At 42.1% G+C, this 13328-nt stretch overlaps 1 protein-coding gene across 1 annotated transcript in view; it reads right to left on the bottom strand.

The window, feature by feature from the left end:
• The window catches only part of DNAH11 (dynein axonemal heavy chain 11), a 335444-nt gene that overhangs the window by 78117 nt on the left and 243999 nt on the right, over positions 1-13328 (bottom strand). Inside the window, 2 exon segments of the mRNA XM_029929863.1 lie at positions 6489-6659; positions 11848-11982. Coding sequence (XP_029785723.1) covers positions 6489-6659; positions 11848-11982 — 306 coding nt within the window.

Here is a 13328-nt window from a genome sequence, read left to right as displayed (position 1 = left end):
ATACCTCTCACCTTGAAACATAACATTTACTCTAACCAACAGTATTAAGACACCTACACATTCTTTATTGTAGTAAAACAACATTTGCCATTTTTACCATTTTTAAGTGGAGAGTTCAGTGGCATTAAATATTTTCACACTGTTGTGCAACCATCACCACCATCCATCTCCACAATGTTTTCATCTTCCCCAAGTGAAACTCCATTCGCATTAAACACTGACTCCCCAGCCCATTCTTCCGTCCTGCCCCTGCCAGCTACCACTGTACTTTGTTTCTATGCAATCTGACTAGTTTAGATACTTCATAAAAGTAGAATGATACAAAATATGTCCTTTTATGACTGGATTATTTCACTTAGCACGATTAGTGCAAAGCTCGTCCGTGTTGTAGCATGTATCAGAAGTTCCTTCCTTTCTGAGGCGGAGAAATAGCCCACTGTATGTATAATTCACATTGTATCTATTTATCTACTGATGGACATTTGGATCCCTCCATCCTTTGTCTACTGTGAATCATGCTGTGAACAAATATACAAATATTTGAGTCCCTGCTTTTATTTCTGTTATTTATAGAACCAAAAGTGGAACTGTGGAATCATATGGTGATTCTAGATTTAATTTTTTGAAAAGTTCTCCCATATTTCTGACCACACTCGCATCTCTACCCAGCCTAAACAGCACGTTTCCATTCCCTTGTTGTTCTTCTGCCCACCCCAGGAGTGGAGAGGTGCCTTTGCTTGCTTCTGGCTTAACTACCCTGGCTGGATTCAACATTTTCTGTCCTCTCCTTTTGCTCTTACACTGTGAGCATTGCTGATGAAAGCTTTGTGACTGTGACTACCAATTTGTCTTTTCCAAATTCATCTTTGGTTTTTTTTTTAATTTTTTTTTTTTTTGAGAGAGAGACAGCTTGAGCAGGGAAGGGTGAGAGAGAGAAAGAGGGAGACACGGAATCTGAAGACAGGCTCCAAGCTCTGAGCTAGCTGTCAGCACAGAGCCTGATGCAGGGCTCGAACCCATGAACCTTGAGATCATGACCTGAGCCAAACCCGGACGCTAAACTGACTGAGCCACCCAGGCGCCCCTCCTCTTTGGTTTCTTAAAGCTGCTTGGCAACAATCAACATCTATTCCACCTGCACTCAGTGGGCATTTTTGATGTTTTCACCTGTTCTCTTGAATGGATTTGCTTCTCTTTGGCCAGCTCGCACTGCATTTCCCCAGCTTCCCTCACAGGAGAGAGACCAGCAGGTGTGGCTGCACCAACTATCGATTATTATCTCTGCCTCTGATCACCTTGGTCTCTTTCCATCCCCCACCTGAGTTCAAGGAGTCTTGCTTCTCCTACCTGAGGGGCCTTCCACTGACTTCTATCTTGGAGCCCATGCCCTCCCAATTTCTCGTGGCTCCTCCCTCTTCACCCTTTTACCCTCCACAACTCCTTTTCCCCTTCTTCTCCTGAAGCATGGAAACACTCTATTGCCTCATTCACACTCTGCACGGAGCTCTAGGTCTCTAACTAGGCACTCTGCTTACCTCCTCCCCATCACAGGCAAATTCCTCCAAGCAGAGTCTGTATTTTCCATCTACTTCTACATCTCCCGCTTACAGTGTCACACTTACACCTCTGGGGTCACAAAATGTCATATTTCCATATGTGATGATACCTTCAGTTCTTATTTCCTCTCTCCCTTATCTCTGTGGCTCTGGCATTGCTGACCATTCCCAGGTTTATACTCTTGCCTCCCATGGCACCCCTTTTGCCTGAGGTGTTCTCCAGCCTTTTTGCATCTTCATCTTTCTCCCATTTCCATGTCAGCACTGAGTCAGTTCATTTTATTCCAAGGGTTCCCCCTACGTGAATTCACCCCAACCTATTCACCCCTGACGCCCAAAGCTGACTCTCCACCCAGTAAGGCTCCTCGCCAGCTCCCTACTGCTCACTGACATTTGAACGTGATATCACGTTCCTAGAACCTTCATCATTTCTCCCAAACTAATTTTAAGTCTCAGGGACTGGCACGTGCACATACTTCCTTCCTCCCCATCACTCCCCTGCTTGCCAGGTCCAATGTTATCACTTGCTTCAGCTCATCATCTTCTAGATCACCACTGTCACGGCCTCAACTGTCTTATCCCCTTCTGAGTCACTATTCCTTCTGTGCCCAGGGTGAGCTTTCCAATGCGTAAATCTAACCACAGAACTCCTTTAAGTCCTTCAATGACTTCTGATCCTTAAGATAAACCTCATACTGTTTCTTAGTTTTATAATATGGGGGTTATAATATGGCTGCTTACTAAGTCTGTAACACTCATCCATATTTTCCAGTCTATAATGATATATCAGCTTATCTACATTTTTTAAAACTTACTTAACATTTTAATACTTAAATCACTTGGAACTCTTCATCTGCTAGGCAGCTGGGAAGGAGAGCACTAGCTATAGTTTTGTCCAATAGGTTGGTTAGTTGTGGTGTCACCATCTGCTGAAAAATCCATTACTTCCCCCACTGAGATGCAATGTACATTTAAGCATATATTCTTTCATTTGAAAATATCTATTGATAGTCTGGTAGTTCTCCAAAGGATTAAACCTAGAGTTACCTTGCACTGTAAGAAAAGAATCTCACTCCTACATATATACCAATGAGAAGTGAAACATATCCACACAAAAACACCTCTACACAAATAATTTGAATATTCACAGCAGTATTTTCCATAATAACCAACAAGCAGAAGCAACCCACATGCCCATCACCTGACGAATCTGTAAATGAAATGTGGTGGATCCACACAACAGACTACACTTCAGGCATAAAAAGCAATGAAATACTGGTACAGACTACGCATCATGGAAGAACCTGGAAAACATGCTAAGTGAAAGAAGGGAGGGACAAAACACCGTATGTTGTATGAGCTCATTCACATGAAATGTTCAGAAGGGGCAAATCTAAACAGATATAAAACAGACTGGTGATCCTCTAAGCCTGGAGAGAATGGGGTGATTGGAACTAATGGAGATGAGGTTTTTTTCCTGGGACAGATGACCATGTTCTAGAATTGACCGTGATGATGGCTGTACAGCTCTGTGGATACACTAAACACCACTGAAATGAGTACTGTAAGTGGGTAGACAACTTATATCTTAATGAAAAGATACATTCAGCATCTACAATGTCCCAAGTACCAGGCCAGGTTAACAAAATAAACAAAATCCTTGTTTCCATGGATCTTACACTGTAGCTGAGGGAAGGAAAAGCTTGTAACCAAAGCAAATGAGTAAGTGAAAGAACATGTTAGAAAGTGGTAAATGTTGAGTAGGATGAGGCATACTGAGGGATGGACCTTAATCCTATCTGGAATTTAAAGATGGTGTCTGAACAAAGACCTAATGGATGGAAATGAGCCATTTATATTATATCTAGCAGACAGATAGATAGATAGACAGACAGACAGATAAAGGAAACACCAAATGCAAAGGGCCTGAGGTCAGACCATATCTGGTATATTCAGGAACGGTGGGCAGTAGGACTGAGGCAGAGCAGTGAGGAAAAGAATAATAGGAAGTAAGATAAAGAGAGAGAAAGGGGCAAATCACAGAGGGTTGTACAAGGCCTTATAGGGCTTCTGGCTTTTACTCTGAGTGCAGAGAGGAGACCTGGAAGGGATTCTGGAAGAAAATTCACTTAATGTGACTTGCACTTTTAAAGCATCACACTAGCTGCTATGCTGAGATTAGATTTTAGAGAGAAACCACCAATATAGCAGCAGGGAGACCAGTTAGGAGGTTGTGGCAGTAATCCATGAGGGGGATGATGGCCTGGCCCAGGACGGGAGAAGGGAAGGTGGTGAAAACTGGTCAGATTCTGAATGTATTTTGAAGGCATAGCCTGCAGAATTTCCTGGATGGACTGGATATGAGTGCCAGAGGGAAGAATCACGTTAAGGTGACTCCAGGGATTCTGGCTCAACAGAAGGGTGGAGCTGCCATTAAACAAGTTGGGAGTGCCATTAAACAAGTGGAAGAATTTTTGGGGGGAGAAGGTCAGCATTTTGGTTTAGATGAACTGTAGAGGGGACACCTTTCTGACACGGAAGTGAAGATGCCAGGGTCTGGGCCACAGACAAACTTTTGTAAATTACTGGCGTACAAGTCACATTTAAGGCCACAGACCTGGTGAGAAGCAGCTCCCAGATAAAAGGCTGGCCATTTCAATCTTAAGAATGGGGAGAAGAAGAATTGAAATCTGAGAAGAATTGATAAGTGAGGTAGGAGGAAGGTGGGGGAGGGGAGGTCTTGGAATCTAGGAAAGAAGGTGCTGATGGAAGTGTTGAATAATCAATCACATCAAACGTAGCCAAGAGTCAAGTAGGAGGAGAATGGAAAACGCACCACTAGACTTGGCAATGTCAAAGCAAAATCAACAAGAGGAGTTTTGGTAGAGTGGTGTGGACAAAAGTCTGTCCAGAGTGACTCAGAAAATGGAGGATCTGCAGACAGTGCATCTAGATTCACCTCTCAAGTGCTTACTGTAAATGAACGCAGAGAAATGAAGGAGTAGCTGGAAAGGCAGAGAGGGTTTGAGAGAAATTTGTTAGTATATTTTTTAAAAATTTTTAATATTTATTTTTTTTTGAGAGAGAAAGAGAGAGAGACAGAGCATGAGTGGGGGAGGAGCAGAGAGGGGAGACACAGAATCCAAAGCAAGCTACAGATTCTGAGCCTTCAGCACAGAGCCCGATGATGGGCTTGAACTCATGAATCACGAGCCAAAGTCGGAAGCTTAATTGACTGAGCCACCCAGGTGCCCCTGATGCATTTTTTACATGGGAGAAATAACTATGTATGTGAATGCTGGTGGACATGATCTAGTAATGAAATAGTAGGCAGGGAAAAAATCATAAGAGGAGAGAACTACTCTAGAATTATCCCCAAGGAAGGGAAAAGAGATGGAAAGTAGTACAAACCGGGATGATCACCTTGAGGATAAAATGTCAGCTGTTCATCTTACAGCCTCAGGAGGGAAGACAGTGTATGAGCACATTATTTGTAGGTGATAGATAGGCCTGTGGGAGTTAATACATGAAAGATGCCAAATATCTCTCAACATCCTTGACTGCTTCTGAACTCTATGCTAGTTTTCTATTTCCCCTGCAGTGCCCATTTGTTGTGATTATTTTAGTTTTAGAACATACTTTACTATCTTGAAGGACAAGTGCCTTCTTAATGTTCTAGTCCAATACTGGTGTTCTCAAAAACATATGCTTCCAACAAACCTTAAAATCACCGGGTCAAGTAAAATTTTAACTCCTGGAGTTCTGATTTGAAAAAAGCTAAATTGACTCACTAAATTGGGGATAACTAATCCATTTAGAATATAAAGTCTTCACTTCTAGGAATACATTAAGGATGGTTGACTTGATTTATAAAAGGGTTCTTTCCAAGGTTACCTTAAATAGGTCAACGGGTCATTACTAAATGACATGGTTGGTTTATAGGTTTTAAAACATCATAAAAACAGGAGTGTCTGGCTGGCTCAGTTAGAAGAGACGCAACTCTGATTCTCAGGGCTGTGAGTTCAAACCCCAGGTTGAGTGAGCACAGAGCCTACTTCAAAAACATTTCTTTTAATAAATAAATTTTAAAAAATCACAAAAACCACAGTCACTTATTGACTGGTAAATGAACAAACCATTTGAACCCCCAAGATACCTGACACAAACTGACAAGTAAGACACAATTAGGAGACAGTTACCTACAGACCAGCGGAGCTCTAAAAAATACCCTATATAATGAGAAGGACAGACAACAGGTGCTGCTTGAGAGAGCAGGACAAACACTTTCAGAAGAAAATTAATTTAAAAAATTAACGTTAGCAATTTGAGCTCCTCTTGGGATGCTCCATACATTTGTACACGTGTCACGGTCTTTCCCACTTTGCTGTGACTGAATCTAGAAGGAGTAAAAGAGAACTGGCTCAATGACTGGAACCCTCTTTCCGTAAGGACAAACATTTGTCCCCCTTGATACAAAAATACAGATTCAAAGGGGGTACATGCACCGTGATGCTTACAGCAGCATTACCAGCCACACAAACTATGGCAGGAGCCCATATGTCCACTGACTGATGAATGGATAAAGACGACAGGGTGCATACATGAAATGGCCTCTTACTCAGCCATCAAAAAGAACAAAATCTTGCCATTTGCAACAACATGGATAGAGCTAGTATGTACTGTGTGCTAAGTGAAAAATCAATCAATCATCAATGCCGAACATTAATACACAGAGAGACGTAGCATATCTTAAGGGCTCCCATTAAGTGAGATGAAAACTGGTGCATAAGAAACAGTGGCCTGGGAGTCAAGAGGTCTGACTTCCCATTCTACACGACCTTAGTCAAGTCACTTAGACTTCTGTGACTGTTTTTTCTACTGAAATTTCAAGATGATGCTTCCAAAGGCCGACAAGGGAAAGCAGTGACTTACCTTGTGCTGGAGAAAGGGAACCCACTTGCAGTCCACCAGCTCCCGGCGATACTGTTTTGTGAAGGATCCAACGTAAGACACAAATGCTGCTGTGAGGAGAACGTCTCCACAGAGGGTCTTCTCCTGAGCTTCAAATGACTTGATAGACAGACCCCAGCGGATCTTCTCTGACTGAAAGGTAACGTTACTCAGATGTAACCGCATCGTGAACACCAACTCAACAAATGCTTGATGGAATCATGTTCCCACTCAGTTTGAGTCTACATCCTTTCGTACAGCCTTTAGAGGGCACAGAACCAATCTGAACAGCATGGCTATCTTCATCCTTTTTACCTTTGAAACCCATCATTATGAAGGGGCTCTCAGGCTCTCTTCAGTGCATTTTACTGCAATATGCCACTAGAACTTTCCTATCTCCTTCCTGGTGGATGATCTGACGCTTTATTGAGGACTGTCCTCTTTCTTCAAAAGCTGACAGTTGCTTCCTCATCTCTCTGAGAGTGGAGCATCAAGAGCTTTGGCCAAGACTGAGTGACATTAGGATCTGTAATGGTGGCTTCACTGCTCTGCATTCCTCCCACTCTCCAGCAACGGCTCTACACCGCCCTAGACAGACATGCATTTATTTTTATTCAAGTTTTTAAAAATATTTACTTTATCTCTGAGACAGAATGAGTGGGGGAGACAGAGATAGAATCTGAAACTGAGCTGTCAGCACAAAGCCCAACACGGGGCGTGAACCCATGAATCATGAGATCATGACGTGAACTGAAGTGGGAGGGGTAACCGACTGAGCCACCCAAGCGCCCCCAGAAAAACATTATTTTAAACATACTGGCTATCAGCTGCTTACAGACAAAGGAAAATAACGAACACCAATCATATTAATTAATTAAAATGTAAAGCTTAGAGAGCCACCTATCCTGGATGCTATTAATTAAAGAATAGTGCTGGTAGTTAATAAACTTGGGTTATTTCTCTAATATACCCTCCAGTCCACCTTAAAAAAACTGGAAATCAGGAGGCTCCCACTAGCTTTGAAGACACTATGCTTTAAAGGATTCGGTTCAAGTCCTTCTATCTAGTTGGATGACCATTTAAAATCTGGATTCCAGGCTATGTATGGGGAGGCCTTAATATGGGATTGGCATATAACTACAGTAAGTATTTTGGACTGACTGAACTGAAGGAAAGTTCACTAATTCACTAGATTTCAGTGCAGGCTAAAATTGGTATCACATTCTAAACACATGAAAATTAACAGAAACTGAAAACCCCCCAGCAAGGTGATAGTACAGGCAAAGAAGAACCCTGTGGAATTTAGTGTGGAAGAAGAGAGGACGCAGAAGGCAAACACGATCTATGTCAGAACAGATGGGACTGCCGGTCCCCTGCACACCATCGTACTACCCGTAACTCAGAGGTCAGGAACTTAGCACGTGCGAACGGTTAGCAGAGCTATTTTAAGATTACCTCCTTGCTCTGCTTGAGAAAGATCATCCCAAGTTAGCCATAGAAACACTAAGGAACTTCAATTCTTTAGCCCTCTTTATAGAATTCATTACTTTCCTTCCTTAGCTACAGACCACATATCCATTAATTTCAAAGAGAAATTTCTCATTTGCCTTTCCTCCATCTTTGTTGTCTTTGGATAGTAAATGATAAACAATAAAGTGCACCCACCTCATTCTCCAAAACAGCTTTGAAATTTGAAGATTTACTAAACATAGACTTATTGGCTATTGAAATCATCGATAATTTCACCATCCCACCCACACAACATAAATCATTACTGACATTGGCTAACAAGGGTTTAGGAGTTGGAACATGTCCTGTAATAAATTTCTAGACAGTTAAAAATCACTATAATTTTATTCTAATGCATTATAGATTGCCTGTAATGTCATCCTGGCTGGGGTGACCCATTTCTAATTTTGAACAGCTGTTCAGCTCAGGAGTTAGTTAATGATTAAATATAAATTGCCTGATTTATTAGTCTGAATGGTTGGGCCTATAGCTTCCAGGTCAATGCTATATAGACAAAATCATCAGTCTTGATGCTTTTCACAAGTTAACTGTCTCCTGTTCTAGTAGGAAAGAATTTGTCCTCAAAGGAAAAGGTCTGACATCTTCAATTAATCCTTAAAAAAAATGTGTGTGTGTGAGTGTGTGTGTGTGTGTGTGTGTGTGTGTACAAATACACATGTAATTTGTTTTTTGGGTAGCTAACATCATTTCACCTTCTCTCCTTGCCTCATCTAAATCATCCTGAGTAAGTGAAGCCTTTGAAAGACGGTGCTACGTGGTAGAGGTACATGGTAGAGCCCTATACTAGTTTTCTATAGTGTATTTGGTCATCTGATCCCTACTACACGAAAACGGTCTAATTAACTGGCACTTTTTCATTTTCCTAGGTACCTCACAAGTAGTAAACATTTCAAACTCCTTAAATCATTTTCAAGAGAAGCAGGTGTAAACTCCACTAGCAGCAGAGGAATTTCTCAACTGATATAAGAACAAATCTTCAAAGCAGAATTTTTTTTTTTAACACAAGGCTCCACAAACTCAACCATTCAGAGGCACCTGGGTGTCTCAGTCGGTTGAATGCCTGACTTCAGTTGAAGTCATGATCTCCTGGTTTGTGGGAAAGAGCCCCACATTGGGCTCTGTGCTGACAGTTCAGAGCCTAGAGCCTGTTTCAGACTCTTTCTCCCTCTCTCTCTGCCCCTCCCCTACTCGTGCTCTGTCTCTTTCTCAAAAATAAACAAACATAAAAAAAAAAACAAACCAAAACCTCAACCATCCACTCAATGAGCAAATATCTGCGGGTGCCTATGATGTGCCAAGGATTAGACTGTTTGGGATCAAGCAGTGCAGAAAACAGATGTAGTTCCTGTTCTTGAGGAGGTTCTATTCTAGCTAGGGGAAAAAAGACCCCTTGCCCCAAAAGTATATACATTCGCAAATGTATGTTTTTAAGTGTATCATGTGGTGATAAACGCTATGAAAAAATAAAGCTAAGTGGAAAGAGACCTATGGGATGGGGTGTAAGTGTAGGTGGCTGTGTGTACGGGGTTTTAGCAGCAACCTGGAGCCAGCGAGGGAGCCAGTGATGTCACTGTTTGTGACAATGTTTGTGTAAGCCTCAAGGAGGAAGAAGGCAGAGGCCACAGGTCTAAGAATGACCGACAGTATGAGGAGGAGCAAGGGGGCCAGAGAAAGCGGAGCTGGATGGCAGGTGACAGATCTAAGGACAGAGAAGCATCCGGGAGCCAGATCAAATGGGGCCTTCCAGGCCAGAGAAGGCCTTTGGACTCTATTTTGAGTTAGACGATTGCTGGAGAATTCTGAAAGAGGGAAGACATGAATACACTTAACTTTTCAATTACTCAGCAGCAATAAAGGGAGTGGACTTTAGGGGGCAGTGGTGAAGACTGGGGCAGGACTCCAGGGGCCAGCACAGCGAGAAGGAATGCACTTCCTGGGGAGAGCCGGTACAGCCTGCCGACGGGCTAGATGGGTCACCACACGGAGAACAAAAACTCACGAGTGAGTCCAAAGCTTTTGGCTGTAACCACTGGAAGACGAGATTTGCAATTACTGAGATGGAACGGCCAGAGTGGGTTTTGCAGCTATGAGTGCCAGAGGGCTGATGGGTTTAAGTCTGTAGTAAATTTAAATTAGATTTTTTAAAGTCTACTCTAAAAGTATGGCTGCCGCCTGCCCCAGCCCATCCTAGCACACGTGTACCCTCTTTGCTTCTAGGGGAATTCTGATTTTCAAGAGTGGTGAGGGAGATGAGCCGTGACTGGCGAAGCCATCATGATAACCCCGTTTCCCATTTTCCTGGCCTCCTTTGCACCTAGATGCAGTCACTCTAGTTCTGGCTAAAGAACCCTAAGTGGCTGTCTGCCTGATGGGTTTCCAGGAAAACTCAGGTTTTCATATAAAAGGAGAAAAACCCAGCTGCTCCAGATTATTTTCTGTCTCCCCTGAATCCAGAGGTGTGGCACCTATCTGTGAGCATGCTGCAGAATGTCTGGGTGTGAGGGACCCCACGCTGCATATGGAGAAGCAGGAGGGACAGAGATTTGAAGTCTGACAGCTACTTCTCTGAATCAGACTGATGATGACTTAGCCCTGGAATGTTTTTGCAATATGCGAAAAATAAATTCCCATTTGTTTAAGCCACAAGTAAGTCAACTTTTCTATCACCTCCAGCTAAAGGCATTTCTCATGGTTCAGCTATATACTTCTGGGAAGGACTGAAAAAAAATAAGAGCTTTACGGAGACTTAGTTCACGTATCATGGAATTTACCCTCTCAAGTACATGTGTGAGTAGATTTTAGTATAGTCACAGACCTGTGTGATCATGCCCACTCATTCAAGAATGTTTCTCTCACATAATGGACCAACTATACTTATTAGCAGTCTCTCCACACTCTGCCGCCTTGTCCAGAACCTGGCAAGTGCTAACACGTGGACTCCGTCGCTCTGCCCATTCTGGACATGTTACACACATGGAGTCACACATGTGGCATTTTGTGTCTGTCTTCTTTCACTTAATTTTCATTTATTGGGTAGTTTCAAGGTTCAGCCATGTTGTAATATGTATCATCCTTCAATCCTTTCTACAGTCAAATAATATTCTATCGTATGAATATCACACATGGGAGAACAAGTAAAATCTGTGACTTCCTGAGGACAAGGGCTTAAGTTCCTTGGCCACTCGTGTTCAAACAGGACACATTTAATAAGAATTGCTGCAAGCATTTTTATTTAATAGAGCAACTATTAACCTTAGCATGTCAGTCACTTGTAAAGAGATGTCACAGGAAAAACCAACCCAGCAACCAACCCTGCAGGCTTAGTTTTTGAAATGTTCTGATGGTAGAACTCAAAGGCAAGTGTATAAGAAAAGGACCAGACAACAGTTCAATCCCACAATTATCTAACGCCTGTCCTTGGTTTAAAACAGATCTTAGGAATTCATGGAGTTCATGGCTATATACTAAAAAGTACAAAGAGTTTTTTTTTGCAATGACTTAAACCTGTTACTTACTGATAAGAATGATGTAATCACCCAGTGTATATAAGACCCTGGCTGTCTCAATAAACATGTCCTTTTCTACCAACCGCAAAAAAAAAAAAAAAAAAAAAGTACAAAGAATCCATCACTTCTTCCTTTTAGTCCATTGGAACTACAGTGTTAATGACGATTATTTCCCTTCATTATTGATTCCATGTTTATTTAGTGGTTATCTATTTAGTTATTATTAACAGTAAATACCCCCCCCCCCAAAAAAAGAGGTGATCTGAATATTTGAGTTAGAATTTTGGAAGAAAAGGTCAACTTACCTCAAGTTCCTTGACAAGCCTGTTAGCTAGTTCAATGGTTTTATTGGTTTGGTTCACCTCTTCTTGACATTGAACTTTCTTGGCTATTGCTTTTTCAAATGAAGCAGTGAGTCTGCTCAGATTTCGATCCAAATCCTAGGTAAGAGTTGCAATTAGCTTTGGAGCCATTTTTTAGGTGAAATGGAGAGAGTATAGTTACCTTAAAAATCTATGACCTTTAGATCAGTGAAACCAACCTCCCTGCCTCCTTGATTTCTGCCCTGTTCGCATACATATGCTAGGGAAGAAAAACGGTTAGTGAGAGAATGAAGTGCCACTGTAGATGACAAGTTCACCATGTGGTCTTTTCACCTTCCTTCCTCACGAAGCAGAGCGCACACAGTGACTGCGGGTGCGGACGAGCCCTCCAGACTCCAACATACCTAGGTGCTCTGTTCCCTCTCCCTTGTGCCGAGCTAAGCTGACCCTCCAGCATCACCTTGATTAATGATAACGGTCAGTTTTTGGTTTTCCACCTCTTGACCCTTTTCCTATTTCTCACTGGCCCATAACTCATGTAAGGAAGAGTAGGGTTTATGATTGAGCCCCTCCAGACCTCAGCAGCATGACCTAATGTGGGAAAACCAGATCTTATCTTTTGGAAATTGGACTGAAACTCAGAGGTATGTCCATGTCTCTGGCATCAAAAGACCTGGCAAGATGTGTACATTTTGGAGGGCTTCATTTGGAGAAGGGTTATCTTTCACCAGAAGCATAGGGGAACAGGGGAAGCTGTCCCAAAAAAAGAAAGAATCAAGGGGCAGCAATATGAGAAGCTGCACAGCTCTGAAGAGACACCAAAACACATTCACGGCAGCTTCCTCTAATCTCTTTCTTCCTAAGACCAAGTCATACTGTTTTTCTTCAGAGTTCCAGAAGTTAGCCCGATCTCCTTTTTGGCTTAAGGTTTTCTAATTAGGATTCTGTTACTGATAAGCAAAAACCCACAATGACTAACACATCAGTACTTGGGAGGGGCCTTACTACAGCATCTTGCTCTCTGCCAAGTTCTAAAAACCCCAAATAAGATATACAGTACTGCTTTTGCAAGTAAGTGGGAAGTTCCAAGAGATTTTACTTAACAAACCTGTGGAACGTTCACCACTCATAATTTAGAGATTGGTTCTACTGGTCAATGGCCCAGTTATCTTTATTTCATTTGTATCATTAAAGCGGCACCTCTTCAAGAAAACGATGCACATGCCCCATTTAAAATGCAAAATAGTATCAAATATTTGAGAACATATCACCATTTGGAAATCAGATGAAAATACTTAATAGCACTGCTAGGGATTTACCCAAGGGATAAAGAAGTGCTGATGCACAGGAGCACATGTACCCCAATGTTCATAGCGGCACTTTCTACAATAGCCAAATCATGGAAAGAGCCTAAATGTCCATCAACTGATGAATGGATCAAGAAGATGTGGTATATATATATA

Source organism: Suricata suricatta, chromosome 2, assembly GCF_006229205.1.
Source record: "Suricata suricatta isolate VVHF042 chromosome 2, meerkat_22Aug2017_6uvM2_HiC, whole genome shotgun sequence".
Lineage (NCBI taxonomy): Eukaryota > Metazoa > Chordata > Mammalia > Carnivora > Herpestidae > Suricata > Suricata suricatta.
Note: the sequence above shows the minus strand (reverse complement) of the source record. Positions and strands in the feature narration are given on the sequence as shown.